This window comes from Dunckerocampus dactyliophorus, chromosome 17, assembly GCF_027744805.1.
Source record: "Dunckerocampus dactyliophorus isolate RoL2022-P2 chromosome 17, RoL_Ddac_1.1, whole genome shotgun sequence".
Classification (NCBI taxonomy): domain Eukaryota; kingdom Metazoa; phylum Chordata; class Actinopteri; order Syngnathiformes; family Syngnathidae; genus Dunckerocampus; species Dunckerocampus dactyliophorus.
Window position 1 is genome coordinate 7,500,020 of NC_072835.1, and position 24,280 is coordinate 7,524,299.

General features: G+C 40.3%; 1 protein-coding gene across 3 annotated transcripts; it reads right to left on the reverse strand.

The window, feature by feature from the left end:
* Positions 1-23,125, reverse strand: slc38a9 (solute carrier family 38 member 9). Of its 3 annotated transcripts, none has more exons than XM_054757463.1 (16): positions 23,062-23,125; positions 22,766-22,854; positions 19,724-19,867; positions 17,320-17,449; positions 16,223-16,341; positions 16,090-16,153; positions 14,418-14,511; positions 12,097-12,267; positions 11,888-11,947; positions 10,254-10,463; positions 9,840-9,947; positions 3,137-3,243; positions 2,828-2,941; positions 2,593-2,741; positions 860-949; positions 1-746 (listed from the first exon to the last, which is right to left on the reverse strand). In XM_054757463.1, exons 3-16 carry the CDS (start codon positions 19,822-19,824, stop codon positions 581-583), a joined length of 1,683 nt encoding a protein of 560 aa, XP_054613438.1. In that variant the 5' UTR covers positions 19,825-19,867; positions 22,766-22,854; positions 23,062-23,125; the 3' UTR covers positions 1-580. The 3 variants fall into 3 exon arrangements, with proteins under 3 accessions (XP_054613438.1, XP_054613437.1, XP_054613439.1); XM_054757462.1 differs by having other exon boundaries at positions 22,974-23,125; XM_054757464.1 differs by having other exon boundaries at positions 19,724-19,898; positions 22,974-23,125.
* Positions 23,126-24,280: the final 1,155 nt, after the last annotated feature.

The window sequence follows — 24,280 nt, forward strand, 5'->3', positions numbered from 1 at the left end:
TTGTTAGAACCTGATAAGATTTATTGTCAGTCACGTTTCCTTTGTCTGTCCATGAATTACAGAGCACGCAATGAAGAATAGTTAGCATAAAGTAAACATGAAATCAACATGCTTTCTGGGATTAAAAGATTCTGACAAAGTTTGTTGAAAAACCTATTTTTCCCCAAACGACCAAACAGCTCGGATAATCACAAAGTTAGTAAAAATAATTCCCTGTCATCAGTGAGAGCAACTTCTACAAAGATGAATCCGCACATTGATTTGATGGAACGAAATCCATGAAATGCTGAAATACACATCCCTTAATTCCTAAAATCCCTTATATATCCTCTATGTCCCATTGCAACTCCCAGTTGAAACATAGAACACCGAGTCCCTCAGACTAGTTAGGACAGGAATAATCCAACATCTTAAGTTTCATTTTATCACCAAAATCTTACTGGCTGGAAGACAGAAAACGACAGAAGATAACAGAATGAAGTCATTGGATTCCTGCTGGATGTTGCAATTGATTATTCCGATGGCACACGATGGTTGAATTATAGCACTCTTTGTTGTCCTCCATCCATCAGAAATATGACTACATGAAGAACTGAGCCACCATGTTGGCCAAACCCAACAGGATCAGACAACTGTGGAAAAGCGCTGACGGCCAGCGGAGGGTGCCCTGTCGTCTCAGGGAGATCATGTGGACCAATGAGGGAAAGACAAACACCAAAGCCAAGCCGCACGTTGCTCCAGAAAACCTAAAAGGGTGCAACAGCGTTACCACAAGAACACAAGTACGGGCTGGGAAGATGGAAGATTTGAGACAAGCATTTCAAGGTGAAATAAATACAGACATAAATTCAAAACTTACCGAATAATGGATCCAATATTGGGATAAAACTTTGCCATCAGGACACCAGCTCCAACAATCATGCTGTTCAGAGCCAGGACATGGAAGAAACTAAAGACGAATGGAAATCCTTTATTCTCAAGCAAACTGACGGTGTAACATTCACATCTGCATATACACACGTGGACAAAATTGCTGGTACCCTTCGTTCAATGAAAGAAAAACTCACAATGGTCACAGAAATAACTTGAATCTGAAAAAAAGTAATAATAAACATTCTATGAAATTTAACCAATGAATGTCAGACATTGCTTTTCAACCACGCTTCAACAGAATTATTGAAAAAAAATAAACACATGAAACGGCCTGGACAAAAATGATGGCACCCCATAACTTAATATTTTGTTGCCCAACCTTTTGAGGCAATCATTGCAATCAAACGATTCCTGTAACTGTCAATGAGACTTTTGGACCTCTCAGTAGGTATTTCTTCCAAAGATGCTCAATTGGATTAAGGAAGGCCACTTTAGAATAGTCCAGTGTTGTCCTCTGAGCCATTCTTGGGTGTTTTTAGCTGTGTCTTAGGTCAGTGTCCTGTTGCAAGACCCATGACCTGCGACTGAGACCAAGCTTTCTGACAGTGGCCAGCACATTTCTCTCTAGAATCCCTTGATAGTCTTGAGATTTCATCGTACCCTGCACAGATTCAAGACACCCTGATCCAGATGCAGCAAAGCAGCCCCAGAACATAACAGAGCCTCCTCCATGTTTCACAGTAGGGACAGTGTTCTTCTCTTGATATGCTTCATTTTTTCATCTGTGAACATAGGGCTGATGATGCCAAAAAGTTCCATTTTTGTCTCATCTGTCCATAGGACATTCTCCCAGAAGCAGTGTGGCTTGTCAACATGTAGTCTGGCTTTTTTTATGACCTGTTTTCAACAGTGGTGTCCTCCTTGGTCTTCTCCCATTAAGTCCACTTTGGCTCAAACGACGACGGATGGTGTGATCCGACACTGATGTTCCTTGAGCTTGAAGTTCACTTTTAATCTCTTTAGAAGTTTTTCTGGGCTCTTTTGTTACCATTCGTGTTATCTGTCTCTTTGATTTGTCATCAATTTTCCTCCTGCGGCCACGTCCATGGAGGTTAGGTACAGACCCATGGATCTTATATTTCTGAATAATATGTGCAACTGTTGTCACAAGAACATCAAGCTGCTTGGAGATGGTCTTATAGCCTTAACGTTGAACATGCTTGTCGATAATTTTCTCTTTCCTTTGCTTCCTCTGGTCCATGTTGAGTGTGGTACAGACCATGTCACCAAACAGCACATTGACTGACTGTAGTCCTGTCTATAGGCCCACTGACTGATTACAAGGTTGTAGACACCTGTTAGTGGACACACTTTGAATTAACGTGTCCCTTTGGTCACATTATTTTCAGTCTTTTCTAGGGGTACCATCATTTTTGTCCAGGCCTGACTCATGAGTTTATTTTTTTCCAATAATTCTGTTGAAGCATGGTTGAAAAGCAATGTCTGACATTCATTGGTTACATTTCATAGAATTTTTATTTATTATTACTTTTTTCAGATTCAAGTTATTTCTGTGACCATTATGAGTTTTTCTTTCATTGAATGAAGGGTACCAACAACTTATGTCCTACTTATTTTAGTGTTGCAACTAACTTAGTCAATCTGAAGCTTGCTATTTCGATGAGACATCCATTGATCAGACATGGGAAGAACCGTTACCTGGGGTAATGATTGCCAAAGATCTGGCCCATCATCTGGACTCGCACCAAGTATCCCAGCAAGGGGTAGACCGTGATCATTTGGAACAACAGGAAGGTCCGAGCCACAAATACCAACACATCATCACTGGGGAAATTATCTAAGAAGTTCTTTTGAGCAAAAGATAGCAGTAGAATGTTTCAGTCATAAATAATCATAAAAAATACTTTAAATGTGGGCATTTTATCAGTCCTACTGGTTCAATGCAGTCTTTGTCGAGAGGAGGAGCTGGAAAGGCAGCGAAGATCAACACTCCTACATAAAGATAGGTCAGCCCTACCAGGAGATAAGCCACAGACAGGTCCCGTACCTGAAAGTACCAAAACTCAGTTACAAATTGTGTCTTCTGAGGTAAGCTGTGTATTAGAGGGAAAGAAGGCTTGTAATCAGTCAATGTAGCTCCTGTGTTATTTGGAGGCCCATTCTTTCCTGTGTGTGAATGAACCTGTCATCATCACAATGATTCACTGAGCAACAGTAGTCACCATGCATGACATAGGCTCACATTGTTCTCTTGGTGCTTGTTGTTCTTCATTAGGGTGATGATACAGTTGTGAATGAAGAACGCCAGCGTGAGGACGCCCGTCAACTGAGGAAAGAGCAGCCGGAACTCTGCAAGAAAAAAAGTCACACAGACATCATGCATCTCCCTACTACTAGTACATTCTCTATGCCTACAGGATCCATCCATGTGGGTGCATCACATTCATCACATTACATTTTATTCAATCACAACGGGGCTATGAATGTTAGAAGAGGCTATCCGAGGTGTCACAAGATCTCATGCCACAAGATCTCACAAGATTAAAACGGGACAAGACTTCTCGTTCCGAAACAAAAAGTCTCGTGGGGACAAGGCCTGGGACGATAATGAATAAATTAATTAGTCACACAATAAATGAAAATGAACTTTATCATTTTATATATTGCCATGTGCATGCGTGTCTGTTTTCCTCCTCTCTCGCCTCCTAACTGGCAGGAAGAGGTTTCACTCTGTGGATTGGTTTCAGCACCTTGCCGCGTTTGTTCAATGTTTGAACAATGGCATGAACGGAGTGAGCCCTTCTCTCAGTCATACCAGTCTCTTTGTCTCGGTGGGTGGAGGCTACGCCGGTAGCTTACACACACTGTGCAGAAGAGTGTAACGTAATACAAATTAAATTAGCAGATTGCAATATATTGTCAAACATTTTTATATTTTTCATTGTACTTTTTGTAAAAGAAATGTTAAAATCTTGTCTCGGAGACCCAATCTTATGTATCACCTCATGTGACACACCTAACATATACATATACACCCCTGATCAAAATTTTAAGACCAGTTGAAAAACTGCAAGAATTTACATTTTGGACTGTTGGATCTTCAGGAGGTTCTACGTAGAACATGAAGACAAGGAAGCTTCTTCCAATGCATGGAGGGTTACACGTGGGCCGACAGAAGCAATATGTTTTAACAAGTTACCAAAACGCTACAACGGAGCGGCGCCGGGACAACAAAGCACGGTCAGAGGAGTGAAATACGCAGGAGTCACTATTAATTTCTTGTGTCCAACCTCAACCTTGATCATGAAAATTCAAACGAACGTTTGAACTTTGTGAGTGTTTACAAGAGAGTAATGTGAGAAAATGTTTACGCCTTTCTGAGAAGAGTATATAAAGTGTAGGGGTGAGGGGTTTTACAGCCTTAAAACATATACAGACCTGATCAAAATCTTAAGACAAGTTGAAAAATTGGTAGAATTTGCATTTTGCACATTTGGACCTTCATGAGGTTTTAAGTAGAGCTACAATATGCAAAAACAAGAACAAAAAAACATTTGGAACTTATAATTTAAACAAAAAAAAACCAAAAAAACCAAAATGAAATAGGTTGTTTGTCACCTGATCAAAAGTTGAAGACAAATGAAACAAACAAAAAAAAAAATCAGACCTGCGCTGAGCCGAAGGATCTGATTGGCTGTCTATCAAGACACAGGGCGGTCTTCGACAAACAAAAAAGGAATTCAAAGACTTCGTCTCCTTCAACGCCACAAAACTGCCCGTTTAGACTTTGCCAGGGAGCATCAAACATGGGACATTGAAAGGTGGAATAAAGTTTTACTCTCTGATGAGAAGAAATATAACCTTGACGGTCCAGATGGCTTCCAACGTTACTGGCATGACAAGGAGATCCCACCTGAGATGTTTTCTACCCGGCACAGTGGAGGGGGGTCCATCATGGTCTGGGGTGCTTTTTCATTCAGTGGAACACTGGAGCTTCAGGTGGTGCAGGGTCATCAAACGACGGCTGCTTACGTGCAGATGTTGCAGCGGGCATCCCTCATGACTGAGGGCCCTCGTCTGTGTGGTAACAGCTGGTTTTTCAACAGGACAACACTGCAGTTCACAATGCTCGCTTGAACAAGGACTTCTTCAGGGAGAATAACATCACTCTTTTGGACAATCCTGCATGTTCCCCTCATTTAAATCCCACATTTGGGGATGGATGGCAAGAGAAGTTTATAAAAATGTTCATCAGTTCCAGACAGTTGATGCCCTTGGTGAAGCCATCTTCACCACTTGGAGCAATGTTCCCACTAGCCTCCTGGAAACACTCGCATCAAGCAAGCCCAAACCAATTTTTGAAGTGATTAACAAGAACGGTGGAGCTACTCATTACTGTATCCTACTGAGAACATTTTTGTTCTGGTTTGGAGAGTTTTTTGTTATTTTTTGAGCGATGGTCTTAAACTTTTGACCAGCTGATAAACAGCCTATTTCAGTTTAATTGTTGTTTTCAATAAATTACTTTATCAAAGTGTTTTTTGTCTCACTCCCCCTTCTTGCTTTTGCATATTGTAGCTCTACTTAAAACTTCATTAAGATCCAAATGTGCAAAATGCAAATTCTAGCAGTTTTTCAACTGGTCTTGAGATTTTGATAAGGAGTGTAATAATTATAAAAAAATAAAGTTGGCTACTTTGCAGATTTCACTTATTGTGGGCTATTTTGGGAACGTCAAAATAATGTTGACAATAATATTGTTTATCGATAACAGTTGTCGGCCAGCAACATTTGTTATCGTGACAGGCCTAGTTCCACCCCAAGTGTTGCATCCTGAGGCTATACACCAGGGATGTCCAAACTTTCTTTACTGTGGGCTACATACTGAAAAATTAAAACATGCAGGGGATCACTTTGATATTTTTGTATATTTTTAACATTTTGTAAAAAAGCTAAGAAAAACATATATATTTCAGGACAAAGCTTTGTGGTATTGGTTATTAACATCAACACTTCAGCTTTGTGTCTTCACATCATTTTTCTTTTGTTTAATTTTAGGCCGCACTTTGGACACCCCTGCTACAGATGAAGCCAAGACGAAGGCAGGAGGACTATGAGTGTCACAGGTACAGTGGTCAGGAGGACATAACAGGCCTCCAAGAATACATCAAGAAGCTGGCCCTCAAGAATGACCTGCAAAGTGAATGCCTCAGGCAACAGAAGCCCAGTAAGGAGGAGGAGCCAGACGGGCTGTCATGGAAAGAAAAGCACCTGCATGGCATGTACCACTGCCAACTGATGAAGTGGCTGACATTGGGAAGTATGTTAGTGGCTGGAAAATCATGGTAGCATAAGAACAGGCCATAACACAAGATCAGTAGAATTCTACCACATCAAACAGGACCCCAGATGCAGGCTGTGCAAAGAAGCCCCAGAGACAGTGTAGCACATCACAGCAGGGTGTAGGATGCTGGTAGGAAGGCCATACATACATACATACAGACATACATGGAGTGGCTAACCAAGTAGCAGGAATAGTGTACCGCAAAATCTGTACCAAATATGGAGCGAAGGTTACAGGATCAAGTTGGTTGAGACCACCAGGCCAAGAAGGTGGATAAACACCAGAAGACAGACGTGGCGATAAGATATAAATAGCAACATCCAGAGGAAAGAACACGAAAAGCTGGAGGAATACCAAGAGGTGAAAGAAGAGCTAGAGAAAATGTGGGGTGTAAAGGCAACAGTGGTGCCAGTATTGATCGGGGCAACAGTAGTAGTAATCCCCAAACTGGGTGGATGGCTCCAGCAGATACCAGGAACAACATCCGACATCTCCGTCCAGAAGAGTACAATACTGGGAACATCTAAGATCCTAAGCAGAATCCTCAAGTTACCAGGCCTATGGTGGATGACCAGTGCTTGAAGGAGATACCGCCTGGGTGGGCAAGAAAACAATTACAGTGGTGTGAAAAAGTGTTTGCCCCTTCCTGATTTCTTTTTTTTAGTCACACTTAAATGTTTCAGATCAAAGAAACTTAAATATGAGTCAATAACAACACAACTTAATACAAAATGCAGTTTTAAAAAAAAAAGTTTTTATTATTAAGGGAGAAAAAAATCCAAACCTACATGGCCCTGTGTGGAAAAAGTGATTGCCCCCTAAACCTAATAACTGGTTGGGCCACCCTTAGCAGCAACAACTGCAATCAAGCATGTGTGATAACTTGTAATGAGTCTCTTACAGCACTGTGGAGGGTTTTCCAGCATGAACCACCACCAACAGTGACAGTTCAGTTGGACGTTGGATATTCGACTCTGTAGCTACAGCAGTAGTTGCCCCTCACTGTGCCTGGATTGCTGTGTCATTGTGCGGGCAGCTCGCACGCAGTGGTGGAGCTACGTGGTGGCCACCCCACTGGCCATCTAGAAATTTCAGGTATCAACTTATTGACACCCCTATGTGAGTAATGGTCTTACCTTGGCCACCCCAATGAAAAATTTCTGGCTCCACCACTGCTCACACAGGAAGTGCTCCTCTAACTGCTGGTTGTTAACACTAGGGACCGTCAATAAATTACTATTATGCTGAAGAGAGTTTGTTAAAACATTTCATATATTCTACATCACACCACAAATTGATGTATAACCATGTGAAATGATTAGTCCTACTCTAGTATTTTGCATGCCCATTTTTTGCAATTATATCCTTTATAGCACAGGTGTCAAACTCAAGGCCCGCGGGCCAAATGTGGCCCGCCATGTCATTTTATGTGGCCCGCGACAGCAATTAAATAGGTCAAAAGCGTGCTTTGATCAAAAACTACATTTCCCACAATGCCTGTCAACTACAATACGAAGTGACGGCTCACCGGCACTAAACGGCAGTGTCTCCACATCAATGCCAACGAGTTGAATTGACAAATAAATAATGATCCCAAAATGTCCGGGGAGAGAAAAGTTGATGCGGATGGAAGACCGTTTCAAGAAAGATGGGAAGGCAGGTACTTGTTTGTGCTTCAAGGAGAAAGACCGGTATGTCTTTTGTGTTACGAAGCGGTGGCGGTTGTTAAAGAGTACAATCTGCGTCGGCATTTTGACACTAAACACGGAGCTAAGTACGCCAAAGCTAGCCTTCAAGAAAAGCAACAAATTGCCCAAGAATTAAAAGGCAAACTGCGGTTGCAGCAGAGTGTGGTCACGAAATCCACAGCCAAAAACAATGCGGCAGTGGACTAGCTTCATTGTGGCTGAAGAAATTGCCCGCGCTTCCAAGTCTTTTTCAGAGGGAGTGTGTGTTGAAGCAGTGCATGCTGAAGGTCTGTGAGCAGGTGTGTCCCGACCAACTACAGACTTTAAAAAAATATCAGTTTTTAGGTTAGTTACTAACCTAAAAACTTGACCAATATAGTTGTAAAGTGAGTCAACTTTTATTTTACAATTTTTAGTTGATTACATATTTATGTGTCGCTACTGTTGCAATTATTTAGTATTTGCAGGTTTTATGTTTGTTTGCAGACAAATTATTGTAGTCAAACCATCAGTTAGATGCAAGACTGTATGCAGCCTTTTTGTGTGTAAAATGCTAATTTTACACTGTCATACATGTTGTTAGCAACTCACAATTGTTGATTTTACAGTAATTATGTCCATTTTAACAAAAACGTTTTGAACAAAGTTAATGTCATAACTTGTGTTTTATGTTATTTTTCTTAATTCACTTGGATAGTTTGATCCTTGATTGATGGAGTAGTGTGGGTTTCATAAGCTGACAAATTCAAATGATTTATGTTATAACAGAGCAACAAGTAAAGATATTTTTTTCTATGCAACTGTAATGTTTGTCACTTGAATAAGTAATAAATCTAGAGTTATTTAACATTAAGGAGTTGTTACGTTTATTTTACATTACATTCGATTACATTCAGTGTTATTTATAAGTTACATCTGGCCCATTGAGGACAGCCATTATGTCGATGTGGCCCTAAGTGAAAATGAGTTTGACACCCCTGCTTTATAGGATAGACTTTTTTTTTTATTGAATTAGGGACCTGACTCACAGAGGTTTGTTACAAAAGCCAAACAATATTGTTGGTCCTGCTGTGTAACAAAAAAGTAAATTCATCAATACTTCAGCAATAATAGTTGCATTATTTTTAATGCTTTGAAGAGCTATTTTCATAACCATATTCAATTCCACAAATTTGTTTGTAACAAAACCTTATTTTATAAATAAATAAATAAATAAATAAATAAATAAGTACCGGATCGGATCAGCAAGACCATAAAAAAAAAAAAATTGGATCAGAAGCCAAAAAATGTGGATCGATACATCCCTAATGAATGTCATTCCTCTTTTTCAGGTTTCTTTTTGCAAGGTTTAATGAATTGTGACAAATATAAACATTTACTTGTTCAATCTGTTCTTTGAAACCACTATTGGTAACATCTGCCAGTGGTGTTCTTATATTCTTTGTTTAAAAAAAGTTTTAAAAAGTGTAGTTTGTAGCGAAAGAGGGACAGCACCTTAAAGTCTTCTAAGTCAAGTGTTCCCATCCATCCCATACTGGTCCGAGTCGGGCCACGCAATGATTTAAAAATAATAATAATAATAATAGTTTTTAAAAATAGTTTTCTAAACAAGTACATGACATATTATGTAAATGAATATAAATTTTGGAAGTAAGACCTTAGAGGGCTACAATAATGTTAAAAAACACATATTTAGAGGGTTGTAAACACGTTTTCTATGCTCAAACTACAAAAATATGTAATTTCTAAACACAGAATCCTACAAAGCACAAAGTCACTTATCACGGTAGGATCTGGACGCAATTAATCGTGATGAACGAGGAATTACTGTATATCAAAAATTACTTACAAGAAAGAAAACATGGGAAAGGAAATAAATATGAAAGAAGTGTTTAATGTTTCTTTCGGATTACCTGGAACATAGTACTTGGTTGCGTGAAACCAGCTGAAGTCTAGATGGAAGCCAAGGCGGACAGCTTTGATGGTGACCAGAACAAGCAGGTAGATGACTGATATGGTGCCTGGACAATGAGGGTTACAGAATTCAGGGATGAATGATGCAACATGACGCAACGTGAGGGATTAACTAGCCTTTTACTTTACAGTAACCATAATTATCAATAATTAAATTTCAAAAATGAGTAAAAACGGATCCTGTCTTTGTTAGACGCCAAATATATAAAGTATATAACAATAGAAATCTATAACTGCCCCATAGGCCAACAAAAATGGCAGATAACGCATCCTGAGGAAATTACTCCAAAATGGGGACTAGCACTTTTAAAAAGGAATAAACAACAACTTGTCAATTGTGAATTCGGACTCACCCAAAAATGTGAACCTTGCAAAGAAGGAGGCTGATCGGAAACAAAGCAGTGGCAGCAGTAGGATGATGAGATAGAGCGGAATGGTGTTGGTTTTGCTCCACCAATGTTCAAAGGAGTCGACATCAGTGGTATCATTGCCAGTGGTGCTGAGATAAAGAGTGCTGATGCTCTTGTTCCCTTCAGAGTCAGTGTTTGGGTATGGACAAATTACTAGGGGAGAATTAAGCAAAGCATTAGAATGCCGGTCAAACCTTTGGACACATGGGGGCACTGTCAAGAGCATTTTGTGCCTTTGTTCCTAAGGGCAATTCCTTACAATTCCCTATAAATGGAATGAGAGATTCCAGATTTATGTGACCACCGTTTATAAACGTGCAGTGAACTCCATCAATATTCTGTGAGCCGTGTTTGGAAACATAACTGAACAAGACTGTCCAAATTGACCATTTTCCATGCTCTTAAAAGACAGACGCTATTTCCAAATCCCATCGAGCAAGTAACATTAGCGTGAGTATTATTACAAGTCACAGATCAACTAATAAGAATAAAACATAAACAATATGAAGATAGGTGTGTATTAATCAATGTCAGTCCATATTTCACCATGTAAAATGACAATATTGACCTCTCTGCTTGTATTTCTATTCATCTAACAACATAAATCATAACATTGTTATCCAGCACACACTTTTTAAGAAAATACACATCAGCCAAAGGTTTGGACACAGCTCATTTATAGCATTTGACTGATAGTGTACAATAACTTTCTTCTTTTTTTTTTTTTTTTTATAACTTTTGCTGTCAATGTTGTAAACCTACCTACAGTAAGGTCCAGACGTATTCGGACAATGACAGTTTTTTAAGGATTTTTGCCTTTACAGCATACAGTAATAGCTCACCACTCAATCATGGTTTTCAAACATATAATTAATCATGGCTGTTTTGCGGCCTATTATTAGTAAAAAATATACAAATATACCTGTACACTATCTCAGAGGATGCATTCAAAGGCGTTGTGATGATATGTAGTATAGTATTCTACAATAGTCACTAGGTGTCAGTAATGTTACTGTAATGTTCAGTGAGACACGCAGGCACCAGACTTGATCGGTGGACCATCAGACTTTTATTGCAGGTTTGAATGATCTCACAGCAGGCACAATAATCCCTAACACGAGCTACGGTTGCGGCCGTAACCCACACCAAGCTAAAACTCAACTTTGAACCCCCCATGTCTCGTTCTGTCTGCCTTCCACTCGGCTCCCCTAGCACTGGAACACATTTGCAGCAACACACACAAGCACAAGCCCCATCTCTGTCTGAAATGGCTTGTTTTCTCATTATGTCTACTATATTGCATAATACGAGTGTAAAGGTGAGGTTTAGGGTTGTTATTTCATGTTTACAGGGGGCTAATAATGTTAAAATCGTATTTAGAAGGTCATAAACAGGTTTTTTATGCTCTAACTATGAAAACATTTGATTTATAAACAAGGAATCTTACTTCGCAGAAATGTGCTTATCACAATTGTGTCTGGAACCAATGAACTGATAAACGAGGGACGACTGTACTGGCTGTAACAACCATTTGGGAAATGAAAGCTGGTAAGATGGATGGCTTCTGTCTGACTTACCTTTATCTGTACCATTGGTTCCAAACTGGGGATATGACATGTTAACATGATGAGCATAGTCTGTAAACAGAAGAGGAAATACATTGATCAAAGTAAAATAATCTTCTAGATGTAAAAAAAAAATGTTTATTTATGAAGATGAAATAAACAAAGTGATCAAACATTCTGCAACATAGTTCTTTTTCTGGTTTGAGAACGTTGTGTCTTACTGTAAATAAACTGCCCAGTGTTGTAGAGGAAGTTGGACATGAGGACCCAATAAACCACCATGGCTCCAATTAGAGACACCATTGAGAAGACCAAGCTAGACCACTGGCCAAACTTGCCAAAGTAGTACCGACAAACATCAGGAAATTCCCAGTCAGATGTGTCCACATAAGCTGCACAGGACAAAAAGACAGGAAGTACAAAAGTTACAGTGGGGAAAATAAGCATTGGCTGGCGACGAGTCCAGAATGTACCCCGCCTCTCACCCAAAGTCAACTGAGATAGGCACCATTATACTCCCACGACACGAGTAAGAACAAGCGGCATAGAAAATGGATGGATGGAAAATAAGCATTCAGTACCCTACTGATTTTGTAACTTCACCACCTTACAGAGATATGAGGTAGACACTGCTGTAATGGACTGACATCCTACAGCGCCCGCAAGGTTCCCTTGCTAAAGAAGACACATGCATCGGCCCGTCTAACATTTGACATGAAAACACCTGAATGACTCACACAAGGCTTGGGAGAATGGGATGTGGTCACATGACACCGAAATGGCGCAAGAAGACCGTTGCCTTTAATTCAACTTTTGAGTATTTTTGTGCATATTAGTAGATCAAATCAAGAGCTGCAACAATTAATCGATGAATCGATGATTAATTGATAGGGCTGTCAAAAAATAGCGGGTTAACGGCGGCAACTAATTTATTTCATTAATTATGTTAAATTTTTTATCGTAATTAATACATACGCATCATGGCAAGCGACGGCTCTCTGTTATGACGACAGACGGCGGCGTAGTGTAGCTCGCCGCAGAGCCTCTGGCACTCTAACTGCACTGTTAACAAGCCTCTCCCGGCACCAAGTTGTTCAAGCACCCATTCGTGAACTTGTTCCTCGACCTGTGGCCATCTAGCTGTCAGCCCACGATTAGCTTTTTTTGTTTTCTTCAGTTTCTGCAGTTAAGACTATCTTCCACTTTTCGCCAGTCCCTCGCAAGTTTCTCGTTCACTCCAAACCTTCTTCCTGCTGCTCCATTACCGTTTTCAGCTGCATATTTCACTACTTGCAGCTTGTAATCTGCAGAACATGATTTTCTTTTTGTATTTGTGTTCCGTCTTGATCAGTTGTCTTCATAAGCGCCACACGTACGTGCCCAGGCTGACAGACGGAACCACGTGACACTCCAAACCATAGAAGAAGCAAGAACAGATTCGCATAAGTCTGTCGTCTTCCGCTTACGAGAAGTGGAATTACTTCTGTGAGTCATTATGGAGAATAAAACAACAAAATCTCAGGAGAAATATTCTGATATTATGTTAGCTTGTCATCAAAGCTCACTTCCGGTCATGTGACAGCGACAACGCGGTGGTGGGTCGGTGACATCACCATTCTCGTATTGCCTGTGAACATGGCAACAACAAGCTGGTGTTTTCAGATTTTCCCACTCTGGAAACCGTTTTTAAAAACATACCGTTTCAGGTCACCCAGAACGCCGTTCCCGTGTAGATGAGAGGCTGAAACAATAAAATACTTTCCCGTTTTGACCTGAAAAGGTTTCTGTGGGAATTGCCCCTCAGTTGTCTTTATCAGTTGATGTTTACTTAGTAACTTTTCAGTGGTACAGGGGTGATAGGAGTAGCAGATATTGGCAACAAGTCTAGAGCGCCCTCTTGCGGCTGTCAGTAACATATGATTCGCTCCAGAGTACAAGTCACAGGACTAGCCAAACCATGAAAAAAAAGTGTGACTTATAGTCTGGAAAATACGGTACCTCCAGTATGGCATTCTGACTATATGAGGGCATATTATATAACATCTATCAAGCATATTAATCAATGCTGTGAATCCCCGGCTTGACAAGCATCAGATTTTTTGCAAACAATTCTGTTTTTGCCAGAGTGGTTCGGCCCCAAACTCTAAAATTGTCCCTAGGTATGAATGTGAGTGTGAATGGTTGTTTGTCTATATGTGCCCTGCGATTGGCTGGCAACCAATCCAAGGTGTACCCTGCCTCTCGCCCAAAGTCAGCTGGGACAGGCTCCAGCATACCCCAGCAACCCTAGTGAGGGCAAGCGGCATAGAAAATGGATGGATGGATGGTTTTCCTCCATACAGTGTTTAAATACACTACTCCATCCTGCATATGACACGTGACAGCTTTGTAAATGCATCCATTACAGTTTGAAAATTGTGTTTTTCATAATTTCACATTAGCTTCTTTAAAAATTAACTAAACTAAAAGGTATGGCAGTGCAAATGAACACCAAACAATGAAATTATATTTCCCAGGAGGCCAACAAAGTTGTGGGACTTACGGATTGCCTTCGGTGATTTGAGTACAATGTAACAACAGTAGAGCATCAGCAAGCCTGTGAAGATAAGGATGAGGATCCCCAGAGTGAAACCAGCCTAAAGGGTGAAAACAATGGTCAGACTACTAAATCTACCTTTCTCAACTGTTTCTATCTATGTGACTTAAAGTGCATCCAATGTCAAACCTAATAGCATTGTATTGCAACATTTGTCAAATGTGTGATGCTTCAAGTTCTGTATTTTCGCGACCATAAGGCACACCGTATTAAAAAGTGCAGTCTCAGTTACGGTTGCTATTTCTGTATTTAACACATACAGTACATAAGGCGCAGTGTATTATTGGGCGCAGGCATGGTAAAACATACAGTAGCTTAAAACATACGGTAGCATGCATGCACGCTAAAACATACGGTAGTATGCGTGCTAAGCGTATGTTTTTAAAAAGGCAGCGGGAGCAAACCTAAGTTCAGTTGTACTTTATTAAAAGTATTTAAAAATGTACTCCTCATGCACAAATCCATCAAAGTACTCATCTTCTGTATCCCAAATGAACAGCGGGGCAAGTTCTCCATCAAACACGCCAGGTTCCCTCAAGTCATTGTCGTAGTCAGTCTCGTTGCCGTGTAGCTCCTCAGAAATGATGGCGGCCTTTGTGAAAGCTCGAACAACAGTGCAAGCAGACACATTAGCCCACGCATCCACAATCCATTCACAAATTGTGGCGTAACTCGCACGGCGCTGCCTTCCAGTGTGAGTGAAGCTGTGTTCGCCATCTGTCATCCATTGCTCCCACGCCGCTCACAACTTCACTTTGAACGCCCTGTTTACACCGATGTCCAGCAGTTGGAGTTCCTTCGTCAAGCCTCCCGGAATGATGGCAAGCTCCGAGTTCATTTGCTCCACTTGGTTTTTCACAGCGGCTGTGAGATGGGCGCGCATGGAGTCACAGACCAACAGGGACAGTGACGAGTGGGGAAAAAAACATCCGGTCTATTTCCGTACACCTCACTCAGCCATTTTCTCCTGTCCATCCAGCCCTTTTGATTGGTCTTAACGATGACTCCGGCTGGAAACTTTTCTTTATGCAGCGTCTTCCTGTTTCTGTCCATTACCATGGCAACAGCGGTAAAAGCTGACTTCTCGTGCCCCGTTGTGTGTATCGCTACCGTACTGGTCCCATTCTTCTCTACAGTGTGGTTCACCGGGATGTCGAAAGTGAGCGGCACCTCGTCCATGTTGGTGATGTGGTTGGGCTGGATGTGCTTGTCGGCAATCTTTTTACTGCACTAGGAGCGGAAGATGGCCAGCCTTGTAATCCGCCAGAAGTTGCTGCGCCACGGTGGTCCTTGCCTGGATGGATAGATGGTGTGTTTCATAAAATATACCTATATAGCTACTGGGGGCGTGCCTTTAGTGCCTTTACACGCACCATTCCCCCTTTAACGTCCGCATGCTGTCCTCAGTCACATCCACCTTTCCTCTATATAAGCAGCGTGTCGGCAGGAAATGTTCCCAGTCAGTCAAGCGGAGCGCTCATCAAAGTCACACAACAACACTTACAGATTTTGGAACTCGGTGCACCCATAAGGCGCCCTGTCCATTTTGGAGAAAATTTAAGACTTTTAAGTGCGCCTTATGGTCGTGAAAATACGGTATGTAAAATATTCTTGTCACCTGCTTTATACCCCAAGGTATGCTGAGTATGGATGTGCCCATCATTGTGTTCCATATCGCAAATCTGTAAAACAAGCAAAACAACTGAGGATTGGCTTTGACTGATCGAGTTAAATACGCTGAGAGAGCTTACATGGTGATGATACTGGGGTTTTTAGTCAAGTGGTCACTGCCTGTCACCTTAAAAGCTGACCCCAGAGGGCTGTAAATGTAAATCTCCTCTGCCCGGGGGATGACATGGTTAGGGGGACTCTGGAGATAGAAGCAATCAACATACATAAATATGCAACGATAAAACAACTTTGCTCAGCTACATACATATAATGCCATTCATTCAAAAGCATGTTAGAAGATGTCATTGCATTTTTGTAAAATACTCATACCTCGGTTTTCAACATGTGGTGTACTACAAGTATTGCTGGTGTGTGCTGTGTTGCAAAACAGATTTTGTGCGCAAATGCAAAAATGGAGATGGAGAAGGTCAGGATAAATGTTTCAGGGCCTTTCCTCGCACTGGGAGGGGTAACCACGACATGCTTAAGACCATGGACTATTTCACTAAGTGGCCCAAAGCTTACAGCCTGTCCAAACAAGGACCATAACAGACGCACTATTGGAATGTTCAGCAGGTTTCATGTATGTTGTACTTTTGTATTGTAGCAGTGTAGCTAGAGCAGGGGTGGGCAAACTACGGCCCAGGGGCCACATCTGGCCGGCTAAGCGTTTGAATCCAGCCCGCCAGTTGCTTCCAAAGTATTTAATTTGAACTTTTAACATATAAGCTGGCAACATGACTTGCTAGTAGTCAGAGTCAGTCAATCTGAGACAACCTTTTGATGGTTTAGGTAGCTTTTCACACGCAACGACCCCGACAACTACCTCAGCCCATGGTGCCAAACAAACACAAGTCAACAAATATGTGACACACAACTTAACCAACCCACTGCACTGTCTGGGAAGTAAAAAAAAAAAAAAAAAAAAGGAGGGACGTTCGCATACTCTTTAATAGTCAATGTTTTATTGTTCATAGTTCATATTGTATATCAACAACCTATATTCATGTATATTCCGGGTGTCTTATTCAGTAAAAAAAACTGTCCTTGCATGCACAAGATCTGGTTCGTGAGGTGTGCAACACAATATAGACGGTGTACGGGTGTTCCCCTTGAGGGATGATAATCACTACAATACTTATGTTACTTGGCCTAGTTACAAAAAAACATCACTTACCAGCAGCCTGTCAGATGAGCCAGTGAGTTTGCTGTAGTAATGCACTCTACTGTTGAGGATGGCAGCCTCAGCAGACACCCTCTCTTGCGGGTCATCATCTACAATATTTCTGGGCTCCACGTGGAAAGGCCTGGAATTAAGACTGCAATTACTGCTAAATCCAGTTAATAGCATTAATTATTTCTGCCTAGCAGTTTATTCTGTTTGTGTGCTTGTGTGAGCAGCATTGGGCAAACAAACAATAACCTTTTCAATGAATTCAACAAAACTTTGTTGAGAAGTGTGGTGCAAATCCAGGAATTTTTCCTCAGATTAGTTGTGAGCCAGGGCCTTTACTGACATTTTCTAAGTGAAGTATGCATGTATTAAAATGGGCTCTATGCTGCACGGGTGCACAAACTTTCAATTGTGCTGCAAACATTATAAACCCGCTTTCTTCCTGCTAAGGCGTTGCAAGCCTCGCTCCACATAGCACACATAAAATAAAATACTAAAATATTTTTCATCTATTCATTCCTCTGCTTTTTAATCCACCTCATTATTTGCCTGCTATGTCTTTTTCATCTACTTATTTCTCCATTTCCTCTTCTTCTTCTTCTTCCATGCTGTCTATCAAGATTTTGTCTCTCTAGTCTGAGAGCTTGGTGCAAGAGCCAATCTATTTATCCTCTAAAGGAGGAAGCAGGTCCAGACAGGGTGTGTGTGTCCCACCTAGTTTTTGAGCATGAACTAGACTAGAGCTGTCCTATCTAGTCTGACTGGTGTGTGTCCCACCTAGTCTTTGAGCATGCACTGATGAAGCCTGCTCGGATGAGAGGCAAAACGTCATCTAAGACAACCTGAACAGTCCTGTTGCAATCGATTGAATGCCCTGACACTACTGTACGTTCTGCTTATTCTACAGCAGTGCTTCTCAACTGGTGGGTTGGGACCCAAAAGTGGGTCACAGATCCATTCTGGATGGTTTGCAGACAGTAAGTCAAAAATGGCATTAAAATATGTAAAATACAACCAAATGTTTGAGATGTCTGACTTGTTTTTGTTTTTATTTTAAATGTAAAACTGAACAATACTTTAGTCATCTTCCTGTATAAAGTATATTAGTTAGAAGTGAAATATGTGATTTTGTGGACTTATTTGGAGCAACTTTGACATTTCATTTTAATTTATGCATTATTTGTAGGGATGCAGTTATGTTCGTCCTCATTTTCTTGATAAAATTTAAAATATATTTATAAATTCCTTTTTAATTATGTGTATTAATGTTTCGAATTAAAATTGGCGACTTAAAAAAAAAAAAAATACTTTTGCTTGGTTTGACTTAAGCAAAAGTATAAATATATTAAATAATACATAAACAAAAGCATGAATAAAAAAATAATAATAAAAATTACAAAATAATTAAAAAATAAATATTTAACGCTATGAACCCTGCGGCTTAAAACAATGATGCCACTAATAAATGGCTAAAAAAACTTCAGTTCCCATGATGCTTAAATTGCCGAAAGTCGTGCATTTTGCAATCGAAGCTAAGGCGCTGTCCACACGGGAACGTTCCTGGGATTTTTTTTTTTTGGCAGGTTGAAAAAAAGTTGCATCCACACACTCAAAAATCCAGTTGATCTGTCTTTCTGTGTTTTAGCTCTGCTCTGTTGCCTATGACTGCGCAGCTGATAAACCATCTGAAAACTGAAGACGACAATTGAATTCCTTAATTTCAGTGATACTGAAATTAAAAAATGATCTATTTGTTTTGAAAAGATAAACATGCCCTGAGGCGTTTTTGTGGCTAAGTGGGAGAAGATGCTTGGAATACTATATGAGTTAGAAAGCTAGTCAGTCACTGTGAAATACCTAACTGAATTAAAATGTCACACAAACTGCTGCTGCAGTTGTAATTAATGCAGAGGTGGCACATGAATGTTACTGATTCCCTGTCAAGTGAATTCCTGGAAAGTAAAAGAGAAGAAAACAACACCAATGTAATTTTTTTTTAATAGTGTGAAATTGCGTGTTTTCGAACACTGTCTTGGTAAATTGTACGGCCAAGCAGTGCGCCTAACAAGCTAGTGGAATGCCCAAACAAAGCATCTACATGTTGATGATTCAGTCTCTGTGAAAAATGGATAGTGGTTCGTTTAGTGTCGGCCAGGAAATCCTTTAATCATGCTTATTGTATGTGTGGTTTATTTGTACATAGAACGCACACAGAACGACGAACAACTCTGTTTCTGTCTCCTTTCTTCCTCCTAATAAGCAGGTTGCAGGGGGAATGGTTTAACTGAGACACATGAGTGAGCCCGGGCAGTGTAATGATGATTTTACCTGCTGCGGCTGTTTCCAATAAACTTCCAGTTGATGAAAGTGCAGTGCTTGATGAGTGTTATGTTTCAGTGTAACCCACCTTTTAGCCCTGTTGTCCAGTGAGTCTGTGGACCCTCTGTGCGAGAGGCTTTCTCCTGTCGGCCCCGAGCTCAGCAGAGGCCTGTAGTCATCCTCCATCATATCTCAGACACTCAGCTGGATCCTGCCAACTCGCATCACCTGACTGGGGCAAATAGGTCTGAGTTGCCACCTGACTGCAAGGAATTATGTCATAAATTCTCATCACATAACAGCAATAAAATATTTTTGTGCAGTAAAGTCGCTTGTCAACTGGACATAATATGTGACACTGTCAGATGACCTCACGCATATATAACATCATGATGTTTTCACGGGTCATGTACACTCAGAGAACATTTGTTTTGTTGGTGGAATTTTTACCAGCTGACATTTTACCAGCAGACATGTAATGAAGCAGATAGAAATTATATAAAGGCATCAAAAAGGTACCCAGAGATGTGCTGCAAGGAAACAACTTCAGCTAACTGTAATGGGCAACACGCCCAGGTACTGTATGTTTAACACCTGTATTTACCGCATTACATTTAACATTACATTACATTTAGGGCAGCATGGTGGCAGAGTGGTTAGAATGTTGGCCTCACAGTTGGACTCTCAGTGCGGAGTTGACATGTTCTCCCTGTGCCATGCGTGGGCTTTCTCCAGGTACTCCGGCTTCTTCCCACATCCCCAAAATATGCACGTTAGGTTCATTACAAACTCTAAACTGGCCATAAGTGTGAATAGTTGTTTGTACAGACAGTGGAACCTTGATTAGCGTCATTAATCCGTTCCAGAAGGTCCGACTGTAACCGAAATGTACTCTAACCGAATCAATGTTTCCCATAAGAAATGTAAACCCAATAAATCCATTCCAGAAAGCCAAAAACGTTAACACTAAACACCTTTTTATTCTTTTACAATTATAGATTTACATGCAGAAAAAACAATTCAAAATGCACAGAAATACATATAAATGATGAATGAAAGGGATAAATGAGCTTTTAACGTTACTTTAACCTTCAGTGAAGATGTGATTCTTGACAAAGACATGATGTGGCAGTAAAACCAACACGGACACCTTCGTGTTTTGTTATTTCTTCAATTCAATAGTGTCTCTCGCCTCAAGTCTGCTTCTTTTTTTTTATTTATTTACTTATTTATTTTAAATCACGGCTGCAAAATAACCCAAAGTGGAGCCGAAGAAAGTTGCAAGTGCCAGCATTTTGAGAAAGAAGATGAGAAACACTATTGAATTCAAGAAATAACTTTTAGCAAAACTCAAAAGGTGGTGTCCGTGTTGATCTCGCTGCCACGCTGTGTTTTTGTCAACACGTTATCATGTCTTCAGTGATTGTAAAAGTAACCTTAAATGTTCATTTATCCATTTTATTCATCATGCATGCGCATTTAGAATTAGATTTATGCATGTAAAAGTAAAATTGTAAAACTATAAAAAAAGAGTTTTGTGTTACTTGTGGTGTAACTGTGTTAGTTACAAAAGAACTACGGAGTCAGCCACTGATGACATCATAGATGGGGGCGACAGAGCCGACTTTTGTTTCCTGTTTCTATGTGTAAGCAAGCTAATACGCTGTTACCAAGTATGTTTCGTACAAAAAAAAATACATTAAAAACACAATTGGACTCATGCGGCGTATTAAAAACTCGACAAGATGCGCGCCATACTGTACGCTAACAAGAAAATGCACACAAACCGAACCAAACATGTCAACGTTAAATGAACAACACAATAACCGAGGTTCCACTATATGCGTCCTTCAACCAGTTCAGGGTTTCCCCCACCTCCCACCTGAAGTCAGCTGGGATAGACTCCAGCTTACCCGTGACCCTAATGAGGACAAGCTCTATAGAAAATGCATGGATGGAAAGATGGCTTCCATTTAACTGTTTTTTTTATGATTTTCACTCAGCTTTATGTTAAGTGCTGCAATGGTTACGGTCACATTTGGTGACATATTATCTGGTGTTTAGGTCCGTTAGTGTGGTCGGCGTTCACATTTGCCTCACTCAGGACTGAGAGTCTGCCGGAAGTCAGGCCGAGACACATTTCTCAAGAGGTCTCAGGCCGCCTGTTTGGTCTGGTCCTTTTCATCCTAGGCTGCGTTCACACTTCACAAAACAAAGCGAGCCGACTCGAGTATGTTTTTAAGTGTGAACGCGCCCTAACAAAGGTGCCTGAATCTGAATCTAATGGACTAATATCCAACTGACCAGGTTCAGCTTTGTGGAATGCTACTTAACATGTTTTCAGTTTAGTCTGTGAACCAGTAAAGCATTCCTACACAATTCTAAAAACATCCTCATTAATCCTCTTAAAGCGGCAGCCGGCTGTATTTTCAAATGGAATTATGTTTTATGCTGCTAAGCACCTCCACTAATATCGTAGTGCAACCTTGGTTAGCATGTTTTTTTGTTAACATTGAAAATTTACGCCAAAATGTTGCCACGGTTTGTGTGCATTTTTGGTTAGTAAACAATACGGCGCACATCTTGTCATACACTGCGTGAGTCCAACTGCGTTCCTCATGTCTTTTTGTCTCAAAACGAGACGCAATGTGGCAGCGAGATCGGCACAGACATCACCTTCGTGTTTTGCCATGAGTTATTTCTTGAATTCAATTGTTTGGTTCGAGTCCTGGAAACCTTCCGGAACAGATTCATGACGCTAACCAGGATTCCACCGTATAATCAAATACATTCAATAGTTATGCCTAAAATTTTATGACTTCGCCGGAAGACAAAAGAGATAAACATATTTGTTTTCAACCTGGCCCAGACAGGACACGAGCCAACGCAGCAGTCAAATCAGCTGTCACGTGACCATTCAAAATGACTTGTTTTTCTTAGTCCCTCTCCAAAAATTAGGAAAAACATTTCGAGAAACTGTTTTTAGCGTGTGTTAAACATCAAATAGTCGATCAAATTAGAACAGGTAGCAGACGGTGAGTTTCTCTTACACGCAAACAAAAGCACACAACCTATCCCTAAATGCAAAGAGTTTTCTTTTTTGTCAAGCATGGAACATAAATAACCTTACCGACGCTGATGGTGAAATAATCGTTCCCGGGTGTCTTCAGCTCATCTCAGTTTTGCTGTGTCAGCAGTACAATCGGCAAGATCTGTCGGCTAGGAATGCACACACATTTTGTTATCGTCACTAAGAGGAAGTGCATAAAAGAACACCGTGTCTTTTGAGAGAGTCACCCTTAACTAACTACGATATTACGGTAAACCAGTGAACATACAGTTTAGAAAATAAAACAGGGTTCCTCATGACAAACAATATCTGGGTTGTGATTAGCCTTCGTCTTGCATTTGATTTGTTTTCCTAACCCCCTTCCTTCTTCTTCTTCTTCTTCTTCTTCTTCTACTGCTTCCGCTTCATCTTCGGCTTTTCCTTTAGCACAGCAACATTCCTGCCCTCTCCTGACCGTGTGACGTTACATCATCTTACCGTGGCACAGTCCACAGACCCAGACTCAAGGACATGAAAGGGCCAGAATTTTTCTCAGCAAATACTGAGGGCCATATGCTATCGTATGCTATCATACAATTTATCAAATTAATACTGTATGCTAAGTGATATTTTATCATTTGAGGTATTCATTTTTTTGCCTTTTAGCCATATTAAATAATTTACAGTTTTTTTATTTATTTTTCTAAAGTTGTACCTTTTTTTTTTTGCATATTCATATTTGCATATAGTGCCTGCATATTCAGTTGACCAAATTTGGGATTAAATAAATAATCCTAGCCTAAATATATATTAAATATATATAATATATATGATAATTTTATGCTCAATCAATTGTACCCATCAAATTAGAAAAAGTCATAAAACATGAAGCAAAAAAGGTAAACTGTTATTTTTTTTTGCTGGGATAGGCTCCAGCAAACCCCCCACAACCCTTATGAGGATAAGCAGCATAGAAAATGAATGGTCTTAATAAACAGAAAGACAAAGAAAAACAGTAAGTGGATATTCTTATCTCTCACTAGCAGAACTATTACTGCTGGAGTACATTGCTGTACATTGCTGTATTTAAGTATGCTCGGAAATCCCCCAAAAATACATCTACACTCAAAACAGTGAATTAAATTTTAAAAAAATGACTTGGTGTCTTTGAACGCAACCCCTAATGGCTCATAATGACATGATTAAAGTGTGATTCAAATGTTCTGCTACTTTAAAAGAGACTGGTGTTTTAGATTTTCAGACATGTGTGCTATTTTTTAGCACGATTTAAATGTTCAGTTCATTTGGAGCTGTTGATACATCCTTGTGTCCTGTCATTTATCTTTTTGTTCATAAAATACAGTAAAAAAAAAAAAAAAGAAAAAGGGAGTATTTCACACATAGTTCCAAATTGTAGCCACACGGAGTTTGCATGTTTTCCCTGTGTGTGTGTGGGTTTTCTCCGGGTACTCCGGTTTCCTCCCACATTCCAAAAACATGCATGTTAGGTTAATTGGAGACTCTAAATTGTCCATAGGTATGAATGTGAGTGTGATTGGTCGTTTGTCTATATGTGCCCTGCGAAGTCAGCTGGGA